Source organism: Polyergus mexicanus, unplaced genomic scaffold (assembly GCF_030449975.1).
Source record: "Polyergus mexicanus isolate NDT 795.1 unplaced genomic scaffold, iyPolMexi1.0 SCAF_3, whole genome shotgun sequence".
NCBI classification, from domain to species: Eukaryota; Metazoa; Arthropoda; class Insecta; order Hymenoptera; family Formicidae; genus Polyergus; species Polyergus mexicanus.
The window spans coordinates 12,737,926-12,762,028 of NW_027223323.1; the positions used below are offsets into that span (position 1 = coordinate 12,737,926).

At 38.3% G+C, this 24,103-nt stretch overlaps 4 protein-coding genes across 8 annotated transcripts; 1 reads left to right on the forward strand and 3 right to left on the reverse strand.

The window, feature by feature from the left end:
- Window positions 1-501: 501 nt before the first annotated feature.
- On the reverse strand, window positions 502-2,196 carry Borr (borealin-related). Of its 3 annotated transcripts, XM_070293445.1 has the most exons (3): window positions 1,857-2,196; window positions 1,221-1,799; window positions 502-1,033 (listed from the first exon to the last, which is right to left on the reverse strand). In XM_070293445.1, exons 1-2 carry the CDS (start codon window positions 2,121-2,123, stop codon window positions 1,239-1,241), a joined length of 828 nt encoding a protein of 275 aa, XP_070149546.1. In that variant the 5' UTR covers window positions 2,124-2,196; the 3' UTR covers window positions 502-1,033; window positions 1,221-1,238. The 3 variants fall into 3 exon arrangements, with proteins under 3 accessions (XP_070149546.1, XP_070149545.1, XP_070149544.1); XM_070293444.1 differs by having other exon boundaries at window positions 502-988; window positions 1,221-2,196; XM_070293443.1 differs by having other exon boundaries at window positions 1,221-2,196.
- A 392-nt stretch (window positions 2,197-2,588) lies between these two features.
- Window positions 2,589-4,645, forward strand: LOC138932004 (leucine-rich repeat-containing protein 51). Its single transcript, XM_070293449.1, has 2 exons — window positions 2,589-2,745; window positions 2,943-4,645. The coding sequence occupies exons 1-2, from the start codon at window positions 2,628-2,630 to the stop codon at window positions 3,422-3,424; spliced, it is 600 nt and encodes a 199-aa protein (XP_070149550.1). The 5' UTR covers window positions 2,589-2,627; the 3' UTR covers window positions 3,425-4,645.
- Window positions 3,479-6,856, reverse strand: LOC138932003 (cyclin-L1-like). Of its 3 annotated transcripts, none has more exons than XM_070293448.1 (5): window positions 6,434-6,524; window positions 5,739-5,817; window positions 5,438-5,622; window positions 4,738-5,322; window positions 3,479-4,501 (listed from the first exon to the last, which is right to left on the reverse strand). In XM_070293448.1, the coding sequence occupies exons 3-5, from the start codon at window positions 5,614-5,616 to the stop codon at window positions 4,240-4,242; spliced, it is 1,026 nt and encodes a 341-aa protein (XP_070149549.1). In that variant the 5' UTR covers window positions 5,617-5,622; window positions 5,739-5,817; window positions 6,434-6,524; the 3' UTR covers window positions 3,479-4,239. The 3 variants fall into 3 exon arrangements, with proteins under 3 accessions (XP_070149549.1, XP_070149548.1, XP_070149547.1); XM_070293447.1 differs by having other exon boundaries at window positions 5,698-5,817; XM_070293446.1 differs by lacking the exon at window positions 5,739-5,817 and having other exon boundaries at window positions 6,434-6,856.
- A 1,599-nt stretch (window positions 6,857-8,455) lies between these two features.
- On the reverse strand, window positions 8,456-22,864 carry LOC138932005 (polycomb group protein Psc-like). Its single transcript, XM_070293451.1, has 6 exons — window positions 22,159-22,864; window positions 15,350-15,494; window positions 15,174-15,264; window positions 14,726-14,829; window positions 14,042-14,433; window positions 8,456-13,859 (listed from the first exon to the last, which is right to left on the reverse strand). The coding sequence occupies exons 2-6, from the start codon at window positions 15,462-15,464 to the stop codon at window positions 10,119-10,121; spliced, it is 4,443 nt and encodes a 1,480-aa protein (XP_070149552.1). The 5' UTR covers window positions 15,465-15,494; window positions 22,159-22,864; the 3' UTR covers window positions 8,456-10,118.
- Between the last annotated feature and the right edge of the window lie 1,239 nt (window positions 22,865-24,103).

A 24,103-nucleotide genomic window follows, 5' to 3' on the forward strand; every position in this document is an offset into this window, starting at 1 on the left:
TTATTTTTGAAATAGTTGTATAAAAGATATATATATATATTTTTTATAATAAAACAGTAATTGGATAAGTGGAAATATTTATAGGATAACTCCTCGTGTAATTATCTCTTCGATGGAGCCTTATCAGTTGATAATGTCAGCGCTGTTCAATTACCTTCAGACTTCTCTGAGCCTCCATTGATGGTCATGACAATTTGGCCTACGGCTGGCCGTCTTTATAGCAATCTCATCAGTGCTGGATATGTCGAACAATATGAATTTTAATAGTGAAGCCACAATATATTAGACATTCCTATTAGTATCATAAATGTTTAAAATGCAATTCTGTAAATGTAAAGTGTCTTCCTATTAAATAAATATTTCGAATAAATCTTTTTACAACCCGATTAAAAAAAAAAAAAAAAGTTATTTCTGTTTCAGCAAAAAATCTATATCTGTAAAAAATACTAGACATTTTTCCTAGTCGTATTAAATAATTTTTGTAACATGTTTCATGCAAAAAAATATTTATTAAACATCGAAACAAGAAAGAGAGATTCATTATTTTTGTACACTTTTCTTTTTATACAAGTGAATATAAAAAAGTATGAAAATATTTCTTAGGAAGTACTTGTTATATTACACTACACAATAATTTATTTTCTGACAATTATAGCTACTTTAATATAACTCTTTCAATGTGAGCTCTAGTTTCCAATTGTTGCATTGCTTCCAGATCCAATGGAGAAATACGCACAATTCTTTTTGATGCAACAAACAACATCACATTGCTGTTATACAAAAGTATATTAATACAATTTTTTTTCTAACAACAGAGGCCAAACTGCGACCCGCATACTGAGGACCATTTCTTCTTATTAAGATATTTCAATAGATTCAACAGACTTGATTTATTAGGCTTGATCTTCGATATAACCATGTCATATATTGTTCGAGATCTCTAGCATCTCACTGGTGTCTTAATATTTCAACTTCGAATAAATCTTTTCTACAATGAAAAGAATTATTTTTACCCAGTCAGGAAATGTTACATCTGTAGAAAATATGATTAATATTAAATAATAATTTTTTGAAGCGCTCTTGATATGTAAAAGATGTTGCAGATATTGAAACAAGAAAAAAAAAAGGAAAATTTTATATATTATTCTTTTTATATAACTAAATAAGAAAAAGTATAAAACTCTAATTTATTATAGAATTGTTATATATTAAATAATAACCTGTTGATATTTATACCGCTACTTCGATGCGATAACTTTCTCGATATGATTCTTAAGAGTCTCCAACTGTTGCATCGTTTCAAGATCCAATGGAGGAATATGCGACATACGCAATCCCGCTTGAGGCAACAAGGACATTACATTGCCATCACCCAAAGGTACATTAATATTAGCAGTCTTTTCCTCGACAACAGCAGAAACTAGTAATGGACTGCCCTGCATGCTGAGGACCATTTCTCCTTGACGTGGACGTCTCAATACATTCATTGGTGTGTTAGGTTTGATTTTTGGCGTAACCACATCATACATGTTAGTCAAGGGATTTAGCGGTGCTGGTGTCTTAAAGATATCCATCTTCTTGCCTCTGGATTTAGCTGTTGCCATCTTCTGAGTGATCTCGCTGAGTTGAGTCCTGCTCGCTCTGCTAGAACTACGTGTTCTCCTCATTGTCGTCTGTACTTCTAGCTTTTGGGTTTCCCTTTTAGCAGCCCGAGATGTGCTATCCACACTGGTACCTCTCTCGGTCCCGTATCCGTCATCGGTGGCGGTGGTGGTACGTTTGGCAGTTTTATATCCTGTCTTTAGTTTAGATTTAGCTACTACGGATGATTGCGTATCCTTAATCGACGAGCTCACCTCGTCGTTGTAGCTCTCTTGTTTATCATCGTGATTCTTGTAATCGAGTATCTCGCCCAATGTCATCTGACTTATCGCTGTTGGTAGACGGGAGCTTGTAACGTCCGCGAAGGCTTCGAAGCTCTTGATGTCCGCTTGCGCATCGCGCTCCAATTTGGCGATACGTAACTGCACGTGTCTATCGAAGGTCTGTGCCAGAATATCGTAATCTTTCGTAGAATCGCTTGCCGCTTTAGTTTTATTTCGTGCATACTTCGTTCGCGGCATTTTCGACAATAACGTAGCGTGATAACCAGATCTTTCAAATTCCCTCACTCCTATGCAGCGGGTACAAGTTTACGGATACGAGCGATTTAAAATCGATCACGTGACAAGGAAGGGAAGTAGACGCTCTATATTGAAAACATAGCATGGAATATGGGATATATAGAATGTTCGTAAGTTCCGTATCAAAGATTATACATTGAAAATTGATGATTAAAGATTGAAATTTTGATCAATCATGGGAAAACAAAATTTTAGATCTTTTTATTCTGATTAATTTTAATTCAATTCTAATCTTTAATCTCTTTAATTCGTAAATTGATACCGACTTTAGAACAGGGCAATATTGATTGGCTATCGACTAGGGAATTTATAGAGTTCGCACGTTCACCTATCATATTATTTTGTATGGTTTATGGCAAACTTGTAATAGACCGCGAGATATGAACTTCGAATGTTTTTCCAAGATTTAACAAGGTTACCGATCCATAAGCTCAATTATTCACAATGAACGTTAATTATTCCTCGGAAAATCACACTTCGGATTACAAACGAAATGAGCAGCAAGAAATGCTGATCGCCCCACCGTTGGATTTATCGTTCAGGAAAGCTACTACGATGGATGGTACCTACTTTTTTTTTTTTTTAATCAATACGTAATTACTCATTTATGTCGCGTTGAAGGCACATTGACAAAACTTTTGTTACAGATTAATTGCGGATATTATTGCAGTAATAATTATTATTACACAATTATTTACATAATTATATATACATAATTATTATTATTGATAAAAAAGATGTATTTTTATATGCTTATAGAATTGATGGAGAAACGTGCGCAAGTAATACGCACGGGAAAAGCACCAGCGAGAACGTTAAAGGATCGTTATGTAACCAGTACGTTGTGGCTAGGTAACAATCTATTGAGCTCTATGGAAGGTCTTCAGCGTCTGGTGGACAGAGTTCTTGATGATCCGGTATATCTCAGCTGGTTAGATCTATCCTTTAACGAGATAGGCGAGATCGGGGAGGATATTGAGAAATTTATAAACTTGAAGATACTTTATTTGCATGGCAACAAAATTTCGAATATCGCAGATACCGTGAGATTGAGAAAACTACAGAATCTCAGATCATTGACATTGCATGGTAATCCAATTGAGGATATTCCCTGCTATAGGAGTTATGTCGTACATCTTCTCCCTCAGCTGCTTGTCCTAGACTTTTCACCAGTGATCGCAGCTGAGAAAAAAAAGGCATTACCTATAGGATTTTTTAAAATGATACAGCCTGGAATGTGAATATAAAATTTTATTTTTTTTTATTTTTTTTTTTATATTTGCATACATTTTATATACACATCTTTCCATTTTTATATCTTAGTATTGTATCATGTACCAATTGAGTTTGAGGTATGTCTCAGCTATGTAAAATTTATTTGCATGACAAATTAATATTCTTTTCAGAATAATGCATGTTCAATTGTTAAAATCTAATCTTACAGTTGTAAATAATAATTAGGAATTCATATGAACACAAAGAAAAATATTTGTGTAACTTAGAAGTGAAATCATAAAGATTGCGTTGCATGCACAAGTACTGTTCGTGACATTTTCACTTTCATTAAACATTTTTTATGGTTCTGTTAATCAATACAAAAATGTACAAATATCGTATTACCTATAATATTTCTTTGTCTTGACAAATTTCTATGAACTTGCACAAAGCATAGAAAATGCTTCATAAATTCTGTATTTTAAAAAAGTCACATTCGTCAGGGTCTCTCTCATAATAATGTTAAACATAAATTATGTATCTGTAAATGATGAAAATACTAGTTGGCAATAATGCAGTATATGATATATATTATTGATAACAATCTGTTTCACAATGAAACAATGTTTTTCAATGTTATTAAACACACGTAATGAAATTCTTCAAAATAATCTAGAAACTGAGTATGTCCATTTGTCAATTTCGAAATAAACTAAAAGAATTGTGATAGGCCTATATAAAATTTCACTATATATTACAAATTGATTACAATTGTTTAATGTCTTACTCGTGAGATACATATTTTGTGAAATGCAAAATTTCCACTTATTCATTGGAACGTTCAGTGCCGTCTGTGCTTACTGCGATGTTTGCTCGATTTTTCCAAGTCTCTATCTCGAGATCGACTTCGCGATCTGTAACTCCGCGATCTTCGTGACGATTTATGGCTGCCTGATCGTCTTCGCTGCCTCTTTTTAGGTTTGCTAGATCTACTGTGACTGTGACTTCGGGATCTACTTCTGCTGTGTTGTCTGTGTTGTTTTCGCTTGGAATGCTTTATTCCTTCGCCTCGCGATGGAGAAGTACTTGGAGATTTCGAACGTCTGAAAAATAATATCATCGAGACATATGTATTTTGAAGCAACCAAACGATTTTTTTTCCTATCTTTGAAATGCGATATTACTTTGAAAGTGCAAGTACCGCTATTAAAAACGAATTAGAAACATTTATCTTAGCGTACTGTATTCTCAGAGTAAAATAATTAAACAATATTTTTATGATGAATATTCATTGGATTTCGTCTTTCCTTCATTTTTATTTACATTTGCATTATCATACCTGGGCGATTTCGTTCTTTCGGGAACGGCGTGAGTACCGCTGCGGCTGATGAAACCACCCCAGGCGTTGTGATGTTTCGGCAGCGGTGGGCTCGGTGTGTGGCCATCGACATCTCCACCGCGCGCCTTGGTCCTGGCCTCTTCGTACTGACGTCGCAGTTCTTCGACACGCTTCTCCAGCTGCTCGGGCCTCACGCGCGGTCGCGAATAAAGGCGGAGTATGCGCCGACATACGTCCCTGATCGATGACTCGTTGACTTTAAACAACGAAAACCAAGTGGGTGATACAGGCAGTGGCAATTGCAGTTGACGAGCGGCGAGATAAACGCACGCACATGCCACGGTCTCCGGTTGATAGCGCAAGAAAACGTCGGAGCGCAACGAGTCGTTCATGTAATTCCAGCTTTGCTGCATCAGCGAGCGGTTTTTTTCATATCCCAATACTTGTAAATACATGACTATAATCTTGTGAGGGTGCTTTACATGAACACAGAAGCCCAGTTCCTTCAACACTCTTCTCTCCGATTTGATTACCTGATTCTTCAGAGCTACATAATTTTGATCGAGAATCACAGGTTGTATCGCTCTAAAACAAATTGTAAAAATGGATTAGTTTAATTATTGGTTTTCTTTTTCTATTTATTGCGCATTTTATAATCTTCATTATTTATATAGTAAGACAAAAGCAAACTCTCTCTTACTTTTGGCTGGAAACTTGTTTTATGTGATTGAAAACATTAATGACATCCCTGATACGCCTAGGTGCTTCCTCGATTTTGCTAGCTAAGCATATACAACCCATTGCAGTTGTCTCCATATTATGCCTAACTAAAGATTTGCTATAATAAAATCGTTGGAATATTACTTGCCCCGTAGCCATTGCAACCTACACATATGAAAAGAAAAAGGGATGGTTAGATTGCATCATTTTGCAATTTCTGACACATTAACAATGTTTAACCCTTTAAGGACGCGAGTAGAGATATTCCCGTCGCCACACACTTCTATTTTGCTGTGCGACACACGTCGACAATCCAGCGCACACGTCGCCGCTCATTTGTTTACATTAGCCTCAGAGAGTCTGGAAAGTACATACATTTTGAGCTATTTTTTGTCAGTTTTGCATTAAATGAACAATATACAATCGTAAGGTCTGTCCGCAAAGGGTTAAAGTAATAGTATCTTTATGTATATTAAAAAGATTCAAAGTGAAGTAATATAAACATCAATAGCAATGTATTCTAAAGTTTCTCTCTCTAACTCTGTCTCAATTTTTTAAACATTTTATAAAAAAGAAAACATTGCATATGTATAATGTATAGATTTATTACAAAATTTCAAAGAATTTAAATATTTCTTCCAATACTGTTTGCATATTGCTCCGATATAGTTGAATTCTACTTTAAAACTTCATTTTAAAGTAGCACTAAAACATATATGAACCGTGAATATATCTTGATCTAAAGGAAATGAGTAATACAATGAAAAGATATATATATATATATATATATAAATGTATAGTCAAATAGTTTTTATATACACAGAATTTATACTATTAATAACGGATAATGCAAAGAAGATTAGATTAAGGAAGTGTGTTACGGTTTATCGACTAAAAATGAATGTGTAAGTTATGCCAATTGAAATGAAGGTTAGGGTACACTGAGTTTTTGCGTATCGTAAACGCGAAAACCTACCTGCGGTAATTTCAACAGGATACCGGCCGTCTGTATGAGTTCGCATCCCAGTATTCGCAAATCCGTCTCGGTTTCCGCATCGAGACCGTCCAGGTACGACGGAGTCGAGTTGAGCTTCTCCTCGGGCAGAAGACAATTTTGCAACGTCAAAACGATCTTGCCGTAGATCTTCGCGTTCGGCGCGCTCGCGTTCTTCGTTGGCGCCGCGGAATTCTCCTTCGCGTTCATCCCGATTAATTTAACAACGTCGAGAAGAATGCGCGCGAAAAAGAAAATTATTACATAAATCGCGCAAAATTCGTATCAAGACGCGACATAACCTCAACGGCACACTGAACGCGACACGGACATAGGAATACACATAGAGACCGAGAATAAACTCGTGGAATCGGCGTGAGAGAGGTGTAGGACCATGCGGGGGAGGGGAGATTTGGACTGTGGTCGGGAAGACGCTAGAAATGTCACGAAGCGTTTAATTGATCAGAACAAAATATATGCCCGTATCAGACTATGCATTGAAGATTGAGATTGAAGATTCAAGGTTGAAATTTGACCAATCAGGATAAAGAAATTTTAGTTCCCTTTGTTCTGATTAGTCAAATTCCAATCTTTAATCTTCAATCTTCAATTTTCAACGCATAGTCTGATACGGGCTTTACGATACAACCCCGTGAACAAAAGGGACTAAAATTTCTTTGTCCTGATTGGTCAAATTTCAATCTTTAATGCATACAGTGACACGGGCCTTATTGTCGTACGCAGCAACACGTTTGCACGGTAAAAATATATTTGGACAAAGACAAATTTGTATAACTGAATAATATATAACTGCACAAACGAATCACACGTTCAGTATAAAAGATACCAGTTTATTATACGCTAAGCATATGGTGAGTTCATTTTTCTCTGAATATGCATTAAATAAAATTTCCTTTAATAGAAATTTTTTGTTTCTTGTCATGTATTTTGAATCGGTTGCTCTTCCTAATAACATTCTCTTCGAATGAAGTAGGTTTGATCTCTCTGAGAGCGATTAAACCCAATTTGCTATGAATATATATGTATATGTTCGACCGAAAATGTGTGTGGGTTTTGAATCTGATTAATATAAATAAATATATTCAAATTAAAACCCAAGGCGAAGTTTACGACGTCATTAATCGCTCTCAGAGCGATCAAATTTGCTTCAATCGAAAACGTTTAACTTCACATGTGTCACGTGACCAACGTGACCATGTGCGTAGAGCGAAATAAAGAGCAAAATTGACATTTTGATTTTGCGCATGTGCCAAAACAGAGCGGGAATGGACGAGAGATTCCAGATTAATCCAATCTCTCAACGATTTTAGAAGAGGAGAATTCTCTTGCACTGCTACGCAAGTTTGAATAGATTGTAAGAAAGGCGACGTGATCGAGTCAATCAAAACTATTGGTTTATCTGGAAACGTATATATAAAATTTGTGAGTAAAACACTTCTTTTAATTCTATATCCAATTTTCTTCAATTATACGCGGTAAAGAGTGGGAATGAAAAATTTTTGAAAAATTGTGTTTCCATTGTGTTGACATTGGAATAATTTAATAGAGAAGTGTGCGAAGTCTTTTGTGATACGTTGGAAAAAATCTGATAAATGCTTCTTTATTCTTGTCATTTTTTCACAGTCCCCCACATTTTATTTCAATAGTATATAATGCAGAATAAAAATATATACAGTGCCACTTTCATTTTGCAATGCAGGTCCAAGTGGCAAATGTGACGTAATGAAGCAATGAAATGTTGGAAAAAATTTAAGAATTAGAAAGTTGAGACTGTAAATGAATAATTTACAATGCATTACACATTTACATATTATTTATAAAGAGATACGAAGAGAAAATATATATTATCTATAAAGTATCTTAAAAAGAAATTTATTGTAAAGATATAACACAATATAATTATACAAATTATATATAATGTATTATATATCATATGTCCGTAAAGATTGAATGTTTTTCTCATGTTCTGCTTTTTACATTTGCCTTATACGATCACATTTGAATGAGAAAGCGAATGAAAAACAAAGCGCGCGACAAACATTTTTGACGTAATGAGAATGCCATTGGAATGAGAATAGGAACTGACGAGAATGTTTATAATAAGAAATATCTTGTCAAGATTGTTTAATTCAGATGACTTTACAATACGGACAATTTGACTGTATGTCAAATATAGAAACGATATATTCTCTTATCGTACTACACATATCCTTAATATGTAAAACACAAGAAACGTATTCGGTTAACTACCGATTTATCAAATAACAGGAATTTCGAGAAGAGGACATTGCTATGATCCGCTCATTATTATATATAATAATCATAAATATGTACAAGTCTCAAATAAAATACAATTAATATAATACAAATGCCTTGTGAGCAGTAGCGTAACATAACAATAATTATACAACATATAGACATTATGCATGTAACTAATACATAAAAAAACATAACACAAAAGATATAGTAAGAGAATAGTACTGGGTTGAAAAGATTTTTTCATTTTCCAAGAATATGTTGCGCATGTGACATTTTTAATTTACAGTATCGGATCTGTACGTGTGGAACTGTATTCGCATCATCTACTTAGTAACTTTCATATCTGAGCTTAATCAACAAGTTATATAATGAAATATATGCATACAATAATAAAGGATTGAATAAAATATAGATAATGTTTTTTATTATCCTATTAATTCAATCTTGCAATCTTTTTCATTTTCTGGTATTTGATTATACATTAGCAAATTTTAGAAAAACGGTATAAATGCAAATGCAGTTTACACAATTTGTTTTTGCTTGGACCACTTTTAGCTTCTTATTACTTTTCTGTTTAGCTGTCAACGCAGCTATATAACACTTGTTACTTATTAATTGAATATATAAAGACGCGATTTTGTTACATGACGATTTTAATAGCAAATGTTGAAAGCAATGACCGTAAACTATCCATAACATAGTTGTTTGTGAAATAAGGTGTTGTTGTCAATTTACATCACTGATTGAAAGTTACATTCTGGTATCAGCATATAAGATTCTCAGAGAAAGACAATGGATTCTTTCTTCCGGAATGTTTCAAGTTTGAATTTGACAAGATCAATAATGTAATCTATAGATCATCCTCTAGAGCATATGAAAGATTTTTTTTAAGAAACTTGGAAAAATAAAATTCTCGATCTACTGCTCTTTATACTATTTTGTATGTTCTGTGTATTCTATAATATATGTAACGTTCTTTTTATGAAATTCTCCTCTTCCACTTCGCGTGAATTATAATAACTGTGTGCATCCATGTAAAAAATGATCCCACGCATCTTTCCATTCATGTGGCAGTGTCTCAGAGTTTATCCGTTTGTCTGCTTGCGTGTGTCCCATATTTCTCTCGTTATCATTAAGTTTTTTTATGCGCATTATCGCGTATAATAATCGGATGTACAATGAATTCAGTGAAACCTCCGATCTATATAACAATCATCGAGATGAAAGAAACTAAAACTGTCCTTTTTTTCACCAGATGAGCTATAAAATCCTATATAAAATTGTCACATCGATGACTCGAAACACCATCCAGGCGTATAGTTTTCAACACCGTAAAATTGTCGTGATTAGTCATGCCTTGATCTTTCTTGAATCAACGGAAGTGTTATTACCGATTCTCGTTACTCTCGGTTTTCCGATCAGTTTTCTCCGCCTTGGATTCATCAGCGCTCTCTTCGCTCTTTATCGTGGCATTCAGACTTTTCAAGAAGTTTCCCAAATGCTCGGCGGCGATGGGGTTGTTCGCCCATTCGTTCGAAGGAAAAACCGCCAGTAACGTTTTCTGCACGGAGGTCAATTGCTTCGCGATCTCACTCACTTCCGGTTTGATGGCGAATTTGTTCTTATCATCGGAAGCGGTAGAATCATCGACAGTTGGATTCGCGTCCGAAGTTTTCGTCCCATCCGTCGACATTTCCCGATCCGTTGTCTTGCTCGAACTCGTACCCGAACTGCACTCCACTGTGATCGAACTGGAATCCGGACTGTCCGGCGATTTGTTGCACGTCGCTTCGGAAGCGATGCTCTTCGTAGGACTCGAAGATGTCCCGTTATTACCTTCGTTTGAACTGTTGATATTATTGTCACCGTGATTAGTATTACCCTCATTCCTCGCACCATTACTGCCGGGAGGTGGCGATGGCGAAGCCGTCGACGATACGATATTAGGACTCGCTGCCTCGCGATTCTGTTGCTGTTGCCGCTGTTGCTGTTGCATCGAATTGTCAGGATTGATCGTTTCTTTTCTGGGCTCGGCTTTCGTATCTGCAACAGTCTCGTTCGTGGCTTGACTTGTGCTCTTTACGTCATCGTTCCGTGACAGAAACCTGTTATTTGTACTTTCGACATTCGAGAAAAATCTTTTTTGGACGTTCAGACGAAGAGTTTCGTCCGCCGAGACATGACCTTCGTTATTACGAAAAGCCGAAGGTTTGCTTGAGGAATCGCCCAGATGCGTCCGATTGGCATTGACGTTTGCAGATTTGTCGACAGATTGTTGTTGCTTATTGATGGGAACCGCCAAGGGTGCTATGGAAGACCTCGCAGGCTTAACCGGCGCGCACTGAGCGGCTAAATGACTCTTTCCTGGTATGCCATTGATACTAGGATTAATTGGGTTGTCACCACTTCCAGAGGACGCAGAGATTGCGCCGCTTTCTGCAATGGAACGTGGTGGCAGTTTCAGCCGCGCCGTGTCCATATGAAATTGTTGAAGATTCGGCGCTTGATTCAGAGCATAAAAGCTCGATAGAGTCGGAAAGACAGATGAAAAGTCCGAGTTCGATCGATTGATGGAACCGAGACACGGCGCATAAACGGGGGTGCGCGATGGCGACGGTGGTAGTGGAAAATCGTTGACACGGTGAGCGGCGGGTGTTAGAGAACCTGGAGGTGCTCGATAATACAGATGGTTGCCCAGCGTCACCAGTTGGCCCTGATCGGAGACGCTACCCGGTTGTACATTATCCTTGCCCGTAATCTTATTGGTTTTGTTTTGGTTAAGCTTAGTCACCGGTTGAGGAATTCTTAGAGGATGTAAATCCATATTTTTTTTACCTCCGCTCAAATCCAGAATGTCCCTGGATAATTCGTGTTCCTTCTTTCGTTTGCCAGCAAATGTCGTCGTTCGCTGCGGGTTCGTTGCTGTCTCGCTACGATCCGTCGTCATCGGCGTCTGTTTCGTCGTCGCTGCCGTTGCCGCCGCTGGTTTGGCCTTCGCTGGAGTGGCTGGCATTCTGATCTGTCCGGTCTTCAGAGCCTTCAACACGCGCGGATCGACCGACCGATCGTTCAACGTGATACTAGGGTTCACTTTGCCCAGCGCGACCTTCCCGCGATTGTTATCGCTGGAATCTTTGGACTCGACTAATTGCCCGGAAACTCCTGGAGACTTGGGTGATGTCAGCGTTATGCTCAAACTCGCTGGAATATTCAATCCGTAGCCATCCACTAGAAAATCTCTGGTGTCGTTTGACAGTACCGGGCTGGTCGACGCTTTTGCGTTGGACACGCGGCTCGAACTGCTACCGTAATCTCCCATTAGTATATTAGTCGCTCTGCTCGTAGGTATCACATGCTCCGCTGAAGAAGTACGTAATAGCTTAGCAGAATTATACGGAGAAACGTTTTGTTTCTTGTTAGATTCCTGTCTCTGAGCTATCTGCAACGATTTTCGACGTTTTAAATCGGCGATTGGTACACCCGGCGGACATTTTCTCTTTACCGCTCCGGCTGTAACGATCGGCGGATCGCTAGAGAAGGTGGCAAGATGGTTGCTGCTCGCGATGTTCGTGCTATTTGAACCGACTCCCGAATTTAATGCACGTCCGTTTGCATCGTTAGTCTTGTTTGCACGCGAATTAACAGTCATTCCGAGGAGATACCGTTTCGCGACCGCGTTTGTTGCGATGGTATTGCCGTTCGCATTCGAGCCGGCGTTCTCAGTATTGCTCTTTTTCTTGATATCGTTGGTATCTTTCTTCGAGGATTCCTCCACCTTCGCGTTATTTTTTTGAAGAGATTTAAGGGCATTTACCGCGGCACCAATGTCTCGAATGGTAGGTATCAGCTTGTTATCGTTTGGCATCGATGGTTCCCGGGCGGTTAATTGGAAACCCTGCAGAAATTGCTTTTTGTCCTGCTGCTCTGCCGGTTTCTTTAACGCTGTTTTTGGCACGGTACCGCTGGCGTTAGTGGGAGAGGTCTTTTCGGATGTCGGAGGTCGATCTACGGAGAAGGTCACTTTACGCCGTTGCTTTTCCAACTTATCGGGCAATCCTGTTGTAGCAAGTTTATCTTTATCTTGTTTCGGCTGTAGTCGCTGAATCAACGCGCCCGACGATGGCACGTCTTTTTCTATTTGGCCGCAACGTAACAGAACATCGCTAATGACTTTTGGTTTTTTCACATTATTATTTTGAGGTGGCGAACATTGCTTCAGCGTTATCTTGACACCGTTGGAATTCACGACACTAAATTCAGGACTCGTTGGACTTTTAATGTTCATCACGGTAGAAGGAGTGGACGGATTCTTCAGCACTTCGTATTTTCCGTCTGGATTCTTCATTATCTTAATCGGACTCTTTATTTGCTTGTTCGAGTCATTACACGTCGTCGTCGTTGTCGTCGTCGTCGGCGTCGTCGTCGTCGGCGTCGTCGTCGTCGGCGTCGTCGGCGTTGTCGGCGTCGTTATCGGCGTTGTCGGCGTCGTTGTCGTCGTCGGCGTCGTCGGCGTTGTCGGCGTCGTTGTCGTCGGCGTTGTCGGCGTCGTTGTCGTCATCGGTATCGTCGTCGTCGTCGTCGTCGTCGTCGTTGTCGGCGTCGTCATCGACGTCGTCGTCGGCGTCGTCGTCGTCGGCGTTGTCGGCGTCGTTGTCGTCATCGGTATCGTCGTCGTCGTCGTCGTCGTCGTCGTCGTCGTCGTCGTTGTCGTTGTCGTTGTCGTCGATGAAGACATGTTTGTCGCTACTGTGATTAATATCGTCTTCGTCGTGCTCGTCGCTGCTAGTGTCGACGACGTTGCGGATATCGTTGTCGTTTTGCTTGTTTCGTCTTTCTCACCTGACACTGTTGGTTTGCAATTCATAGGCGTATTTACCTTGCTTGCAATCTTAGTCAAATTTTTCGTCAAAGACGTTGTTCTATCGCTATCGCTCGCAGCTTTAACCTCTGATTTAGACGTTTCCGGAATCTGATTAACAGGATTACTGTTTATATCACTGTTATTCCGAACGTCGTTCGGCGGCAAACATTCCCGGGCTCCCAATCCCGGAGTCGATGGTCTTTGGTGCAGCGGTGCTTCGAGTCTCTGCTCATGCGCCACTAGATAGAAAAATCTCATCGGTGCAATCTGCAAGAAAGGCAATTTAAATGAGATCTTCTTATATTTATATTTAATATATAAAAATAAAAATCTTATATATGTATAAGCATGTAAAAATCATCACGCACATACAGATTGTTACGACTTAATTATATTATCGTTTAATAATTATTTCACGAAGAGAGATAGACGAATAAGATAATACATACTCTTTTCCACGCGTAAATATAAGCGACATCCATGAGGGTCCAGTTTTCGGGAAGAGTCGCGCGTCGATGACAAATCTCGATGGTGTATCTTGTTAGGTCAACGCTGTATTTCATTGATATGAACTTTTTGAGATGCGCAATAGTTACGAGAGCCGGACATTGTAGATATCTTCTGCTGTTGCCAGTATTGCCGTTGTGATTACTGTTATTGGTATTGCCACAGCTGTTGACGCTATTCGAATTGCTTGTATCCGCGTCATTGGTAGTCAATATATCCAGCGGATCTGTTTTTGGCGGCAGATATTCCAAGCTTAAGCTCACCACATCCTCAGGATTGAATATTAATCGTCCGCTCACATCTTCACCGCGTTGTTCCGGCGTTGTTAGATTCGCTAATTGTTTGAAAATTTAAGATATAATATTCAAAATACATCGTTTATATTAAGGCTATTGGTCTAAACTCTAAACTATATTGAGCTATGATATCAAAAACAAAAAATTTTATGAATTATTTTTATATTGTATATAAAAATAAATTAGTATGTGTTACCTCGAAAAAAAATTTACATAATTTCTTATCTCTAATTATAATTAAATATAATTGCGATAAGAGAACAGGAATCTTAAACGGGAATGCTCATACAAAGATCCGAGAAACCATGAGGTCTTAGAACGATTAATTACCGTGCTCGGGATGCTTTTTATAAAACTCCCTCCTCTTTAGCATTTCTCTATGGTATAACCCAGGCACCAGCTTATATACGATCTCCTGTAACGTCTTATCGGCTCTGCGAAAAGATCACAATCATAAATAATAATAATAATAATAACAATATATATATATATATATATTTTTTTTTTTTTAAGATGTATATATATATATATAATGCAACTCGCGGGAATCCATTCACTTTGACCAGTTTGAAATCGATATTTCGTTATCTAAAATATAAAAAAACTATTTTTTGATATTATATATTTACAATAATTTTACTCATGTAATGAAATATCTCTTTAATAAAGATTAAAATTTTATTTTTCCAAACAACGATTTGTCATTACTGCAAAAGTGCAAGTGCACGATGCAAATTAATCGAACAATACAAAACAATAAAAACATATGATTACATACTTGATATTTGGCTTCGCTTTATTGAGCACATGTTTGCACGATGGGCACTGCGCTGAAGTGCTGAGATGTTTTAAAATGCAACTTCTGCAAACTGAATGGCAAAAAATACGACATATTAGTTTATCATATACGTTGACGAGCAATAAAATCTGAACTACATAAATCTCTTTACTTACAGGAATGCAAACACTCCACCACGGTTGTGGCGTCTATGAGGTAGCCTCGGCACAATAGACAGTACTCTGCGTTGATACCATCACGTAAGAGCATCCTTTTGCCGATACCAGCCATTTCTTCGTCGGGAATTGCAAAACGCTAAGTCTATAAGGAGAAACGCGATCATTTTTAATTTGTCAATTCTAAACTTAAGAATTTGATTAATTACTATTATCAATCTGCGCGTTAATCCCGTGAGAAATTGATGAGCAGATCGTAAGGGATCTTACGGTATTTTTAAAATTCTCAAAAATTCCGCAATAATGCAATTATAATATGTATACAGCTTGAATGAATTAGATACAATAAAATCTTCATGTAGAATATCTGTTGAAAGTATCATGAAAATTATGTATTTATATAAATGAAATTTGTCCTGCATTTCGCTACTTTCGTACACGACAACTCATATACTTTACAGATACAGAAATTCTAGCGATATGTCATTTAATGTGTATATACACGCTTAGTTGAATTTTTTCGAGGCTTTCTCAGGTAGCTGTGCGATTCCCCCCTGTACACTCGTTGTCATCCCCACCGAACGGGCTTCAAAAGTCCGTCTGTAGGTATAGGAGGGTATATACGGGTACATTTCCCGTCTCTGTTTAGAATCGTTCTTTTCGCTTTTCCGCTCGCCCGGCGATGCGGTTAAACCGCCAAACGCGTCCCTTGCAACGTGATGTATATATTTGCGTGTGTGTGTGTGTGTGTGTACGCTCGTCGAATATACCTGGCGGTATTGATCGAATATCGCGGTATTTTACGGCCCGACGAGATAAGTCTAACCCACCTAGTTATTTGCGTTACGCGAAGAATCGCGAATTTTACGGAAAATTTCTCCTTTGGTTTTCTTTTTTTTTGGGGGGGGGGGGGGTGGGGGGCGGGGGTGGGGGTGGAGGAGGGAGGGGAAGGGGAAATTCGAAAATTGCGTTTACTGTCGGACTTGACAAGCGGCATGCTGTGCGTCGCCATATAAGCGTAACACGTGTTGTCGACACGGGAACGCGTATAGATTCCGCCATTTATATACATCGCGACGCGTCCTTTTGTCGTTTAGCACACGCTGCTTCTTAGGGTGAATTCCATCTCCTCCTATTCCCAATTAAAAGAGAGATTTCGTGCGAGGATCGAGAATAAAAAGACGCTTTTCTATTTTACTTCCGAGAGAGAAAGTGAAGTTGGTCGAAAAAGAAATGTCATACGGAGAAGTATACAGTGAAAACAAAAGAGCGTAATGTGCTTCTGACAGACGGATACTCTATATAATATCCAAAAGTATAATATATAAATGAAAATTTTTTAAATATAATATAAATTTCACTCTTTTCTCTCTCTCTCTCTCTGTCTGTCTGTCTCTCTCTCTCTCTCTCACACACACACACACACACACACACACGTGATTATTTATCTATGCTTGAAGCATAATATATTCCTGATTATTTCAACAAAATAATGCACTTTTAATTTTATTTAATGCAAATAATTTGAGATAATGGAGAAATTGTTGAAAGAATTTTAAACTTTCGAAACATTGGATGAAATAATTTCGATTCATTGGAATTTCTATAGGAGGTAACATCGGGATATCCGTTGATAAATAACAATTAGGCGAGTAGAAAATTGTTAAATGTTTAACATATAATTCTTGTGGTGAGATTTTTACCTACCAATACATTTTTCCTTCCTATAAATCCGATTGAATGTCGATGATTTAACTCTGTTGCCGCGCAACACGTGTCGCGAGCGCAACGGTAGATACTAGCTATATATATCTTTTATACCTATAGGCCAAACAATGCAAATTTTTCAAGAATGTTCAATAAATTAAAATCTTATATGTGCGTCGTTGAATAAATTAAATCCTATATACATGACGAATTATTGTAAAGTTATCAAATTTTTTAAGGCTGTTACTTTTGATTTCGATATTAAATATCTTTGTGTATGTAACTGAGCCCTCACATATCAAGAATTTAAAACTGAAAAAAAAAAAAGTAAAAGTTTCACTCAATAAATAATCTCTCGCTAATATTAGATTAGGTTTACAAGTAGACTCAATATTTGTATTACAGATATACCTATATCTTTTTGATCTCTGATGTAACAACCTGAAACGATCCTTTACATATAAAATCTGCAATTTCTCTATAATATTAATTTTTTTTTTTTTATCTATCAGCTATTTCTCTACGGCTATACTTTTAATATCTTTATTTAAGATTTTCGCGAAAATATTCGTAGATCTATGAATAATTTTGCTAATTATCCTTCATCCAATATTCCGTTTTATCGATTTCAATTAAAATCTATTGCTACACAGAAAAATATATACCTTCTCATACATGCGAAAATAGGCGAGAGGTAATCTTTCGAATTCGATCAGCGATAAACACGACAATCAGGGGCACTACGTTGCCCTTATCCAACTAGAAATAAATCACAGATAATAGATTATCTATGATCGACATTTATATATGCATACGTATACAGTTTATATAATAAAAGCATGTGAATAATATCGAGAAACGGAATAGAATCCGTTCGATTATTAATTTTATACGGCGTTTTTTCTCGTCGTTATTTACTCGAATAATTTAATCCGCGAAACGTGCGCCCTTAGGTAACGCGTTCTGCGATCTTCTAACGCACTATGTCTATTTATACCGGACTGCTCCGAGAGGCGAAGAAGCGAAATTCTCAGCGCAACGTACGGCAAACGACGTCGCGGATCTCTCTTGAAGCGAAAGATTTATCCCGCAAAAAATAATCTCAGATATATTAATCACAATATAAATGACAATAATAATAAATGTATATTTTTTGGTATTTTACGTCAATTAATTCGCAAACTCTGTAAGTAATCAAAGATACAAATGATATCATAATCTATCGATGCTAATTTTATCAAGGTGTCTTACTTCCCGGAAAAACCTGAAATTTTCATTTTCATTTTTTTTTTTTTTTTGTATCTGGGGAAATCAGGGAATTTTTTCATGGAATTTTATTAGGACTTTTTAAAAAAATTCTCTCCGATAATATATCCTCTTATATACATTGATGGCAATCCGTCGATAAAACAAATTATAATATACACATTTGCAAGTCTATAGCATTTGAAACTTAAATAGCTCTGTGTCACACGAAAGAGGAGTATTAAAAAAATGTATACAATAAAAAAACTTATTTTAGAAAATTACATCAGAAAATCTTCAAAATAATTCTTTTTACTCTGGAATTTCTATTCTTCGGAATTTTGAATAAAAATACCTGAACGATCAGAATTTTCGGAGAAAGTTTTTACAAGATTTGAGTAGACACACACACACACACACACACACACACACACATATTGTTGAAGCAGGAAAGTAAAGTTTGAGGATCAAAGACCTAACCTAACCTGATCGAGACCGTCGTCAATGTAATTGAGATTATACCGACACGTGTTTCAGAAATTAACACGTGGTACGAGTGGTCGTTCTCACGCGCGTTGCTGCGCTCCTGTCAGCGTGTCGCGTAAAAAGTTGCACAAAATTGAATGCTCAAGGCGGCTTTTGTAATGGAATTCCTTTCGGAGCATTGAATAATGCGTGCGTCTATCGCAGCTTCCTCTTTATTTCCTATATATGAGATTTCTCATACAAGTATCGGAATCTCGTGTCACGCAACACGTAGATTAGAATTTATTTAGATGTCCGTCTCACAGTTTCTTCACGAAAAATTATATGTATTTATTATTTTTTATAAAGGAATTATCCCCCTAATATATTTCACATACGCTTTTTCTCGAATGTAATTATTAAGTATCTCACAGATCAACATGAATTATTATTTAACATTGATCATTTCTTTTACGTTAAATTAACACGTGATAACTTGAATTTTCCAATGAGAGAAGAATGGAGGGAAAATAACGTTTCTTTCATACTTGCAAAGTAGATTTTATCGCGTCAAATATTCCTATATGATAATATTATATTTCCAATCAATTTATGATGAAGAAAAAAAGAGTTGCGTTTAAATTAATTCCCATACAACACTAAAGCTTGCAACAACATTGCTGCAACATTGCAATATTGCATATTGCAGTTTAATGTTGCAGGAATATTGCAAAGACATTATTTTACAATATAACTTCAGCAATGTTACAGCAATATTACGAAAATATTCTAAAAAAAGTATTCAATAATCGCTACTTCATTTGTTTACCGTCATGCGGCGCATGTTGCGCTATCTATTCCGCATTTAATTTTTAGTCACGGTGATTATACAAAGTTTACAAAGAGAGGCTAATAAGATTAAAGATATAATAATTATTTTTATTAGTTTAAGTTGTATGATATGACCCCAACACGGGGGATTCAGACATTGGACTAAGAATTCTTTTAATAGTTTCCATTCTTATATAAAATCAAAAATTTGATAATAATTTTCTAATATGCAAGATACTTCAGATTTTAATAAATAAATTTTGGGATTATATAAAGACGAGAGAGATGTGAAAAAACTCATTGTATGCGTAAATCCACCACAATCTTTTTGCATCCGGATATCTGAATATTTCGGATACAAAGAGATTGCAAATTTACACAATTGCAAATTGAGTTTTTTTCCTATTTCTCTTAGATACTCTCTGTCACTGAAGGAAGTCGAATGTGTAACCAAAAATTTACATTTTATAATTTCGTTATTATTATAATACAGAGAATCTATATACACACTAGATGCTGACTCTCATATTCCTAATTTCTTATTATTTTTTTTACATGTTAAGAATATTATGTCGATAAATATACATAAAGCATTATTGCATATATATTATATTGCTATGGTGCTGCAATATTATATTGCAATATTTCTGCAGGCGGACATCTTACTGTTGCTGCAATATCATAACAACGTTGCAGCAACATTTCGCAATGTTTCTGCAATGTTGCAATCTTGCAGAAAAATGTTGTTGGAATGTTGTTGCAATCTTGCGGTGCTGTATGGGTTAGTATGTGAATTATTTTGATAACTATACGCTGTATTAAACGGCGAATGTAATAAGTTATTCTCAATTTCAGTTCTCGTAATGGAAAAAGGAATGATCGCCGACTGCTCACGAAATATTCTCACGACATTAGACGACACTTGCGAAAAGCAAAGGCGACCCTACCAGACTGCCGTTCGCAGTCACTTAGCGACCAGACGAGAGACACAGAGACCGCGAAAGGCGGACATCGAGGGAGCAACTTGGCTTTTCCGTTATTAAGGGCGGGAAGGAAAGGACGACAACTTGGCTTTTTGTATAAGAATCCCCATTCAATACCCGATCGCATAAACGGGAGATCGGAAGTCGAATATAACATTTTAAGGATCGATCAAGCGCTGCTCTCGTAATAAAAGCGAGGAGATAAAGATAAATAAAGAAAATTACATCAGACAGATACATAGAAAGTAATAATAGGTATAATAGCGATATCGCAATTTAGTAATTGTAATTAGATAAGATTCTTGTCGCAATACAGTGAGAATCCTTATTAAGATATTTTTCCAACTCTACCGTAGCAAAGTACATTTTTTTTCTCTGTGATTATATTAAATTAAGAAAATTGATATTTTTTTATATTTGCCGTATCAAAGAGCTCGTGATTTTTTTTTTTCCTCGGACGTCAACATCTAAGATATGCAAACGCGACTCAGATTAAGATTATCGTGCAGAGAATATTGCGAGAAAAAATTCGATTTCTGACGACATTTTCTTCCGTCCTTCTTTTTCAATTGACGAATTGTGTTTGTATGGCAATGTTGACGTGGACGGTGACAGCTTTATGACAGAGAGAAATTTTCCTTGCGCGAAAATTCTTGTAGATTTTACCAGCAAAATTCTCGAGACTATTTCGTATATTAAGGATCTGTTAAAATATAAGAATTATTTAAAATTAATTAAAAGAAAATCAGATTTCTATCATTCCCACTAGATCTACGATAATAATAAAATATATTCTTCGAATATTTTATATATTTTTCGATAGAAGAAAATGAAAGCTGATATACTCAAACTTAATTTAGAACGGGCAGATATTGGGATATTTGGAAAAGAAAATTATGATCAATGTTTGTAATGCAATTAACACGATGGACTAACAATAAGTAATGACTAATCTATATATGTATAATATATATGTCTCTCTTACCAATTATCTATGTTATTACTTGCATCGGTTATCTATAGAGCCGCTTGCATCAGTACAGTAACGATAGTAAAACAGTGAAATGTATATAAATCATTTTTTCAGGAAATGTTTCTATCGCGCAGTTTATGAAGCCACAAAATTCTTCTAAAATACATTTTGTATCTCAACGTCGTAATTGACAGTTGGATTTTGTTAATACAATCCAATCGTCTCACTCTGTCAGATGCCTAATATTCCAGTATGTTTGCCTACGAACGAATCCCATACGATTCCGAGGACGGAACAGTGCGGAACGAGAAAACGCATAAATGCAAGTATGTGCGCTAGAGAGAGAGAGAAAAAGAGAGAGAGAGAATACGCGGGGGACAACGGAGAAACAGACGAGGAGAACCATCCGTCCATCTCGTCGCTCCATCTCACGGCACACAAGCGCAAGCATTCTCTGTATACACCGGTATATATGTATATGTATGTGTACGTAGGATTTTTATTTTATGTATGTATATGTATGTATGTATATATGTGTATGTTGTATGTGTGTGTGTGTGTGGTATTATATATGTATATATGTATGTATATCTAGATATACTTACGTGCCAGCAGAGACGAGTAACGCCTATGTGTTCCCGGTTGACGATTCTGGAGCACGAGCGAAGTCTGCGCGCGCGCGCGCGTGCGTAGACCACACAGCGGCGACGCGTCTTTCGCGCGACACGACGGACACCACGTATGTGCCAAGAGCGTCTACGGACGACGATCCAGAACGACAACGTCTCGAGTTTTCACTACCTCCTCTTCCCTCCCTCCTTCTCGCCCTTCTCCGGGGTTCTCTCTTTGTGCAGTCTACTACTACTACTACTGCTACTACTACTACTACTACTACTATTACTACTACTACTACTGCGATGTCGCGTGGTACGGCGAGATCGCGCGTCATTCCCGATCAACCGCGATCGGGATAGAGCGATCTGCCATGTCCGCCACGACGATTTGCTCGGCTCCGTCGTGGCCGACGACGGAGGAAAGATCCCGGATACCGAGGATCGAGGCGCTTTTCGTAACAGGGGAACGAGCGGCGAGAAAACTGCGGCGGGCAGGGCGGTCACGAAATTGTTACGGCCGAGCCGGTGAGCAGCGCCGCGCGGCGCACCCGCGAACTAAACGCACGACGGCCGCACGCACAGTCACACGGGTCCTCCTGGCGCGGGATACGGGGGACGAGGATGCGGCGGGCGACGAGAAAGCGCGCGCAACGATATACATTCCACCGACGACGTCTCATGCCGAACTAAACCAGAGACGTAGAACGGGATATGCCCTTTCCCCTGCGGGCTCCTCTCTCTCTCTCTCACCCCTCCCGTCCTTTCTAGTCCCTTCTGATCCGCTCTTCCCCTATCCGTTCCGCTCGCTCTCTCGCAGCAGTTCAGCTCTCCCCTTCCCTCTCCTCATCCTCTCGCCCCGTTCGACGTCGTTCATCCTCTCTCTCTCTCTCCCTCTCTCTCCCCCTCCCCCTCTGTCCTTCAGATCCGATGCAACTAACTCTGCTGGTTCGCTTAGCTCTCCTGCATGTATTCGTGTACTCATCTCTCTCTCTCTCTCTCTCCCCCTCCTTCCCACTTTATTTTTCTCCCACCGCTCCTGATTGTACCTCCTCGCTTGTGCCTTCTCTTCTCGGCTGGACAGTGCATATACGTAACTCACACTAGCGCAACAACATTGAATTGCCCCTCTCTCACAGCGGTACTACGTCCCCTTCCCGCGTGTCGTTACCAGCTGGGGTTACCAGTTTCCCCCCTCCCCTCTTGCTCACCCCGTTGCCAGTCTGTTCCCGCGCTCCTCGCCTCGTCTCGTTATCCCGCTGTCGCAGCCCCCACCCACCGGTTCTCTCTTACCCTCATCGCTATTACGGGTGGAGAGAGAGACCGAGGAGGGTAGCCCTTGTATACCTTCTCCTTTCTTTCTACCTTCTTCGTTTTCCATGTATGTACGATCTCTCCCCCCTCTATCGCCGTGTATATATATATCGTGTTCCTCTCCCTTTTGCTCTTCCCTCGACTCGCCCCCCTCCCCCCATCTGGCGCCTGTTGCCCCACAATCATGTTTTATCTCGCAACTCTGGCCGCCCTTCTCACCCCATTTTGTTCTACGTTTTTCTCTTCGAAGCGTCGAGCGCCCCTTCCCTGTTCACCCCCTCTATGACTATCGCGTCGCGTCGCGTCACTCTTTCTCTCGACCTGCGTCTTTTTTTTCTCTCTGAAAAGAAGCTCGTCTCCCCCTTCTCTCGCTTCCTTCTCAACCTCTCCTCTCTTGCCTCTTTATTCACGCTCGTTCGCCTACCTTCCTCTTTCTCGCTTCCTTCCCTTTCTTTTTCTTCCCACCGTAATCTCTCTTTCCTCCCTTCTTTCCGCCGGTCATCCCCTCCTTCCTTTCTCGTTCGTTCTTGATGCAGCGGGAAATCCTTGACCAGCTCTTGCAATATGCAATCATTTTTCTTCCGATCGTCGTTTTCTGTATAATCCTCGGTGCTAGTCTACCCGA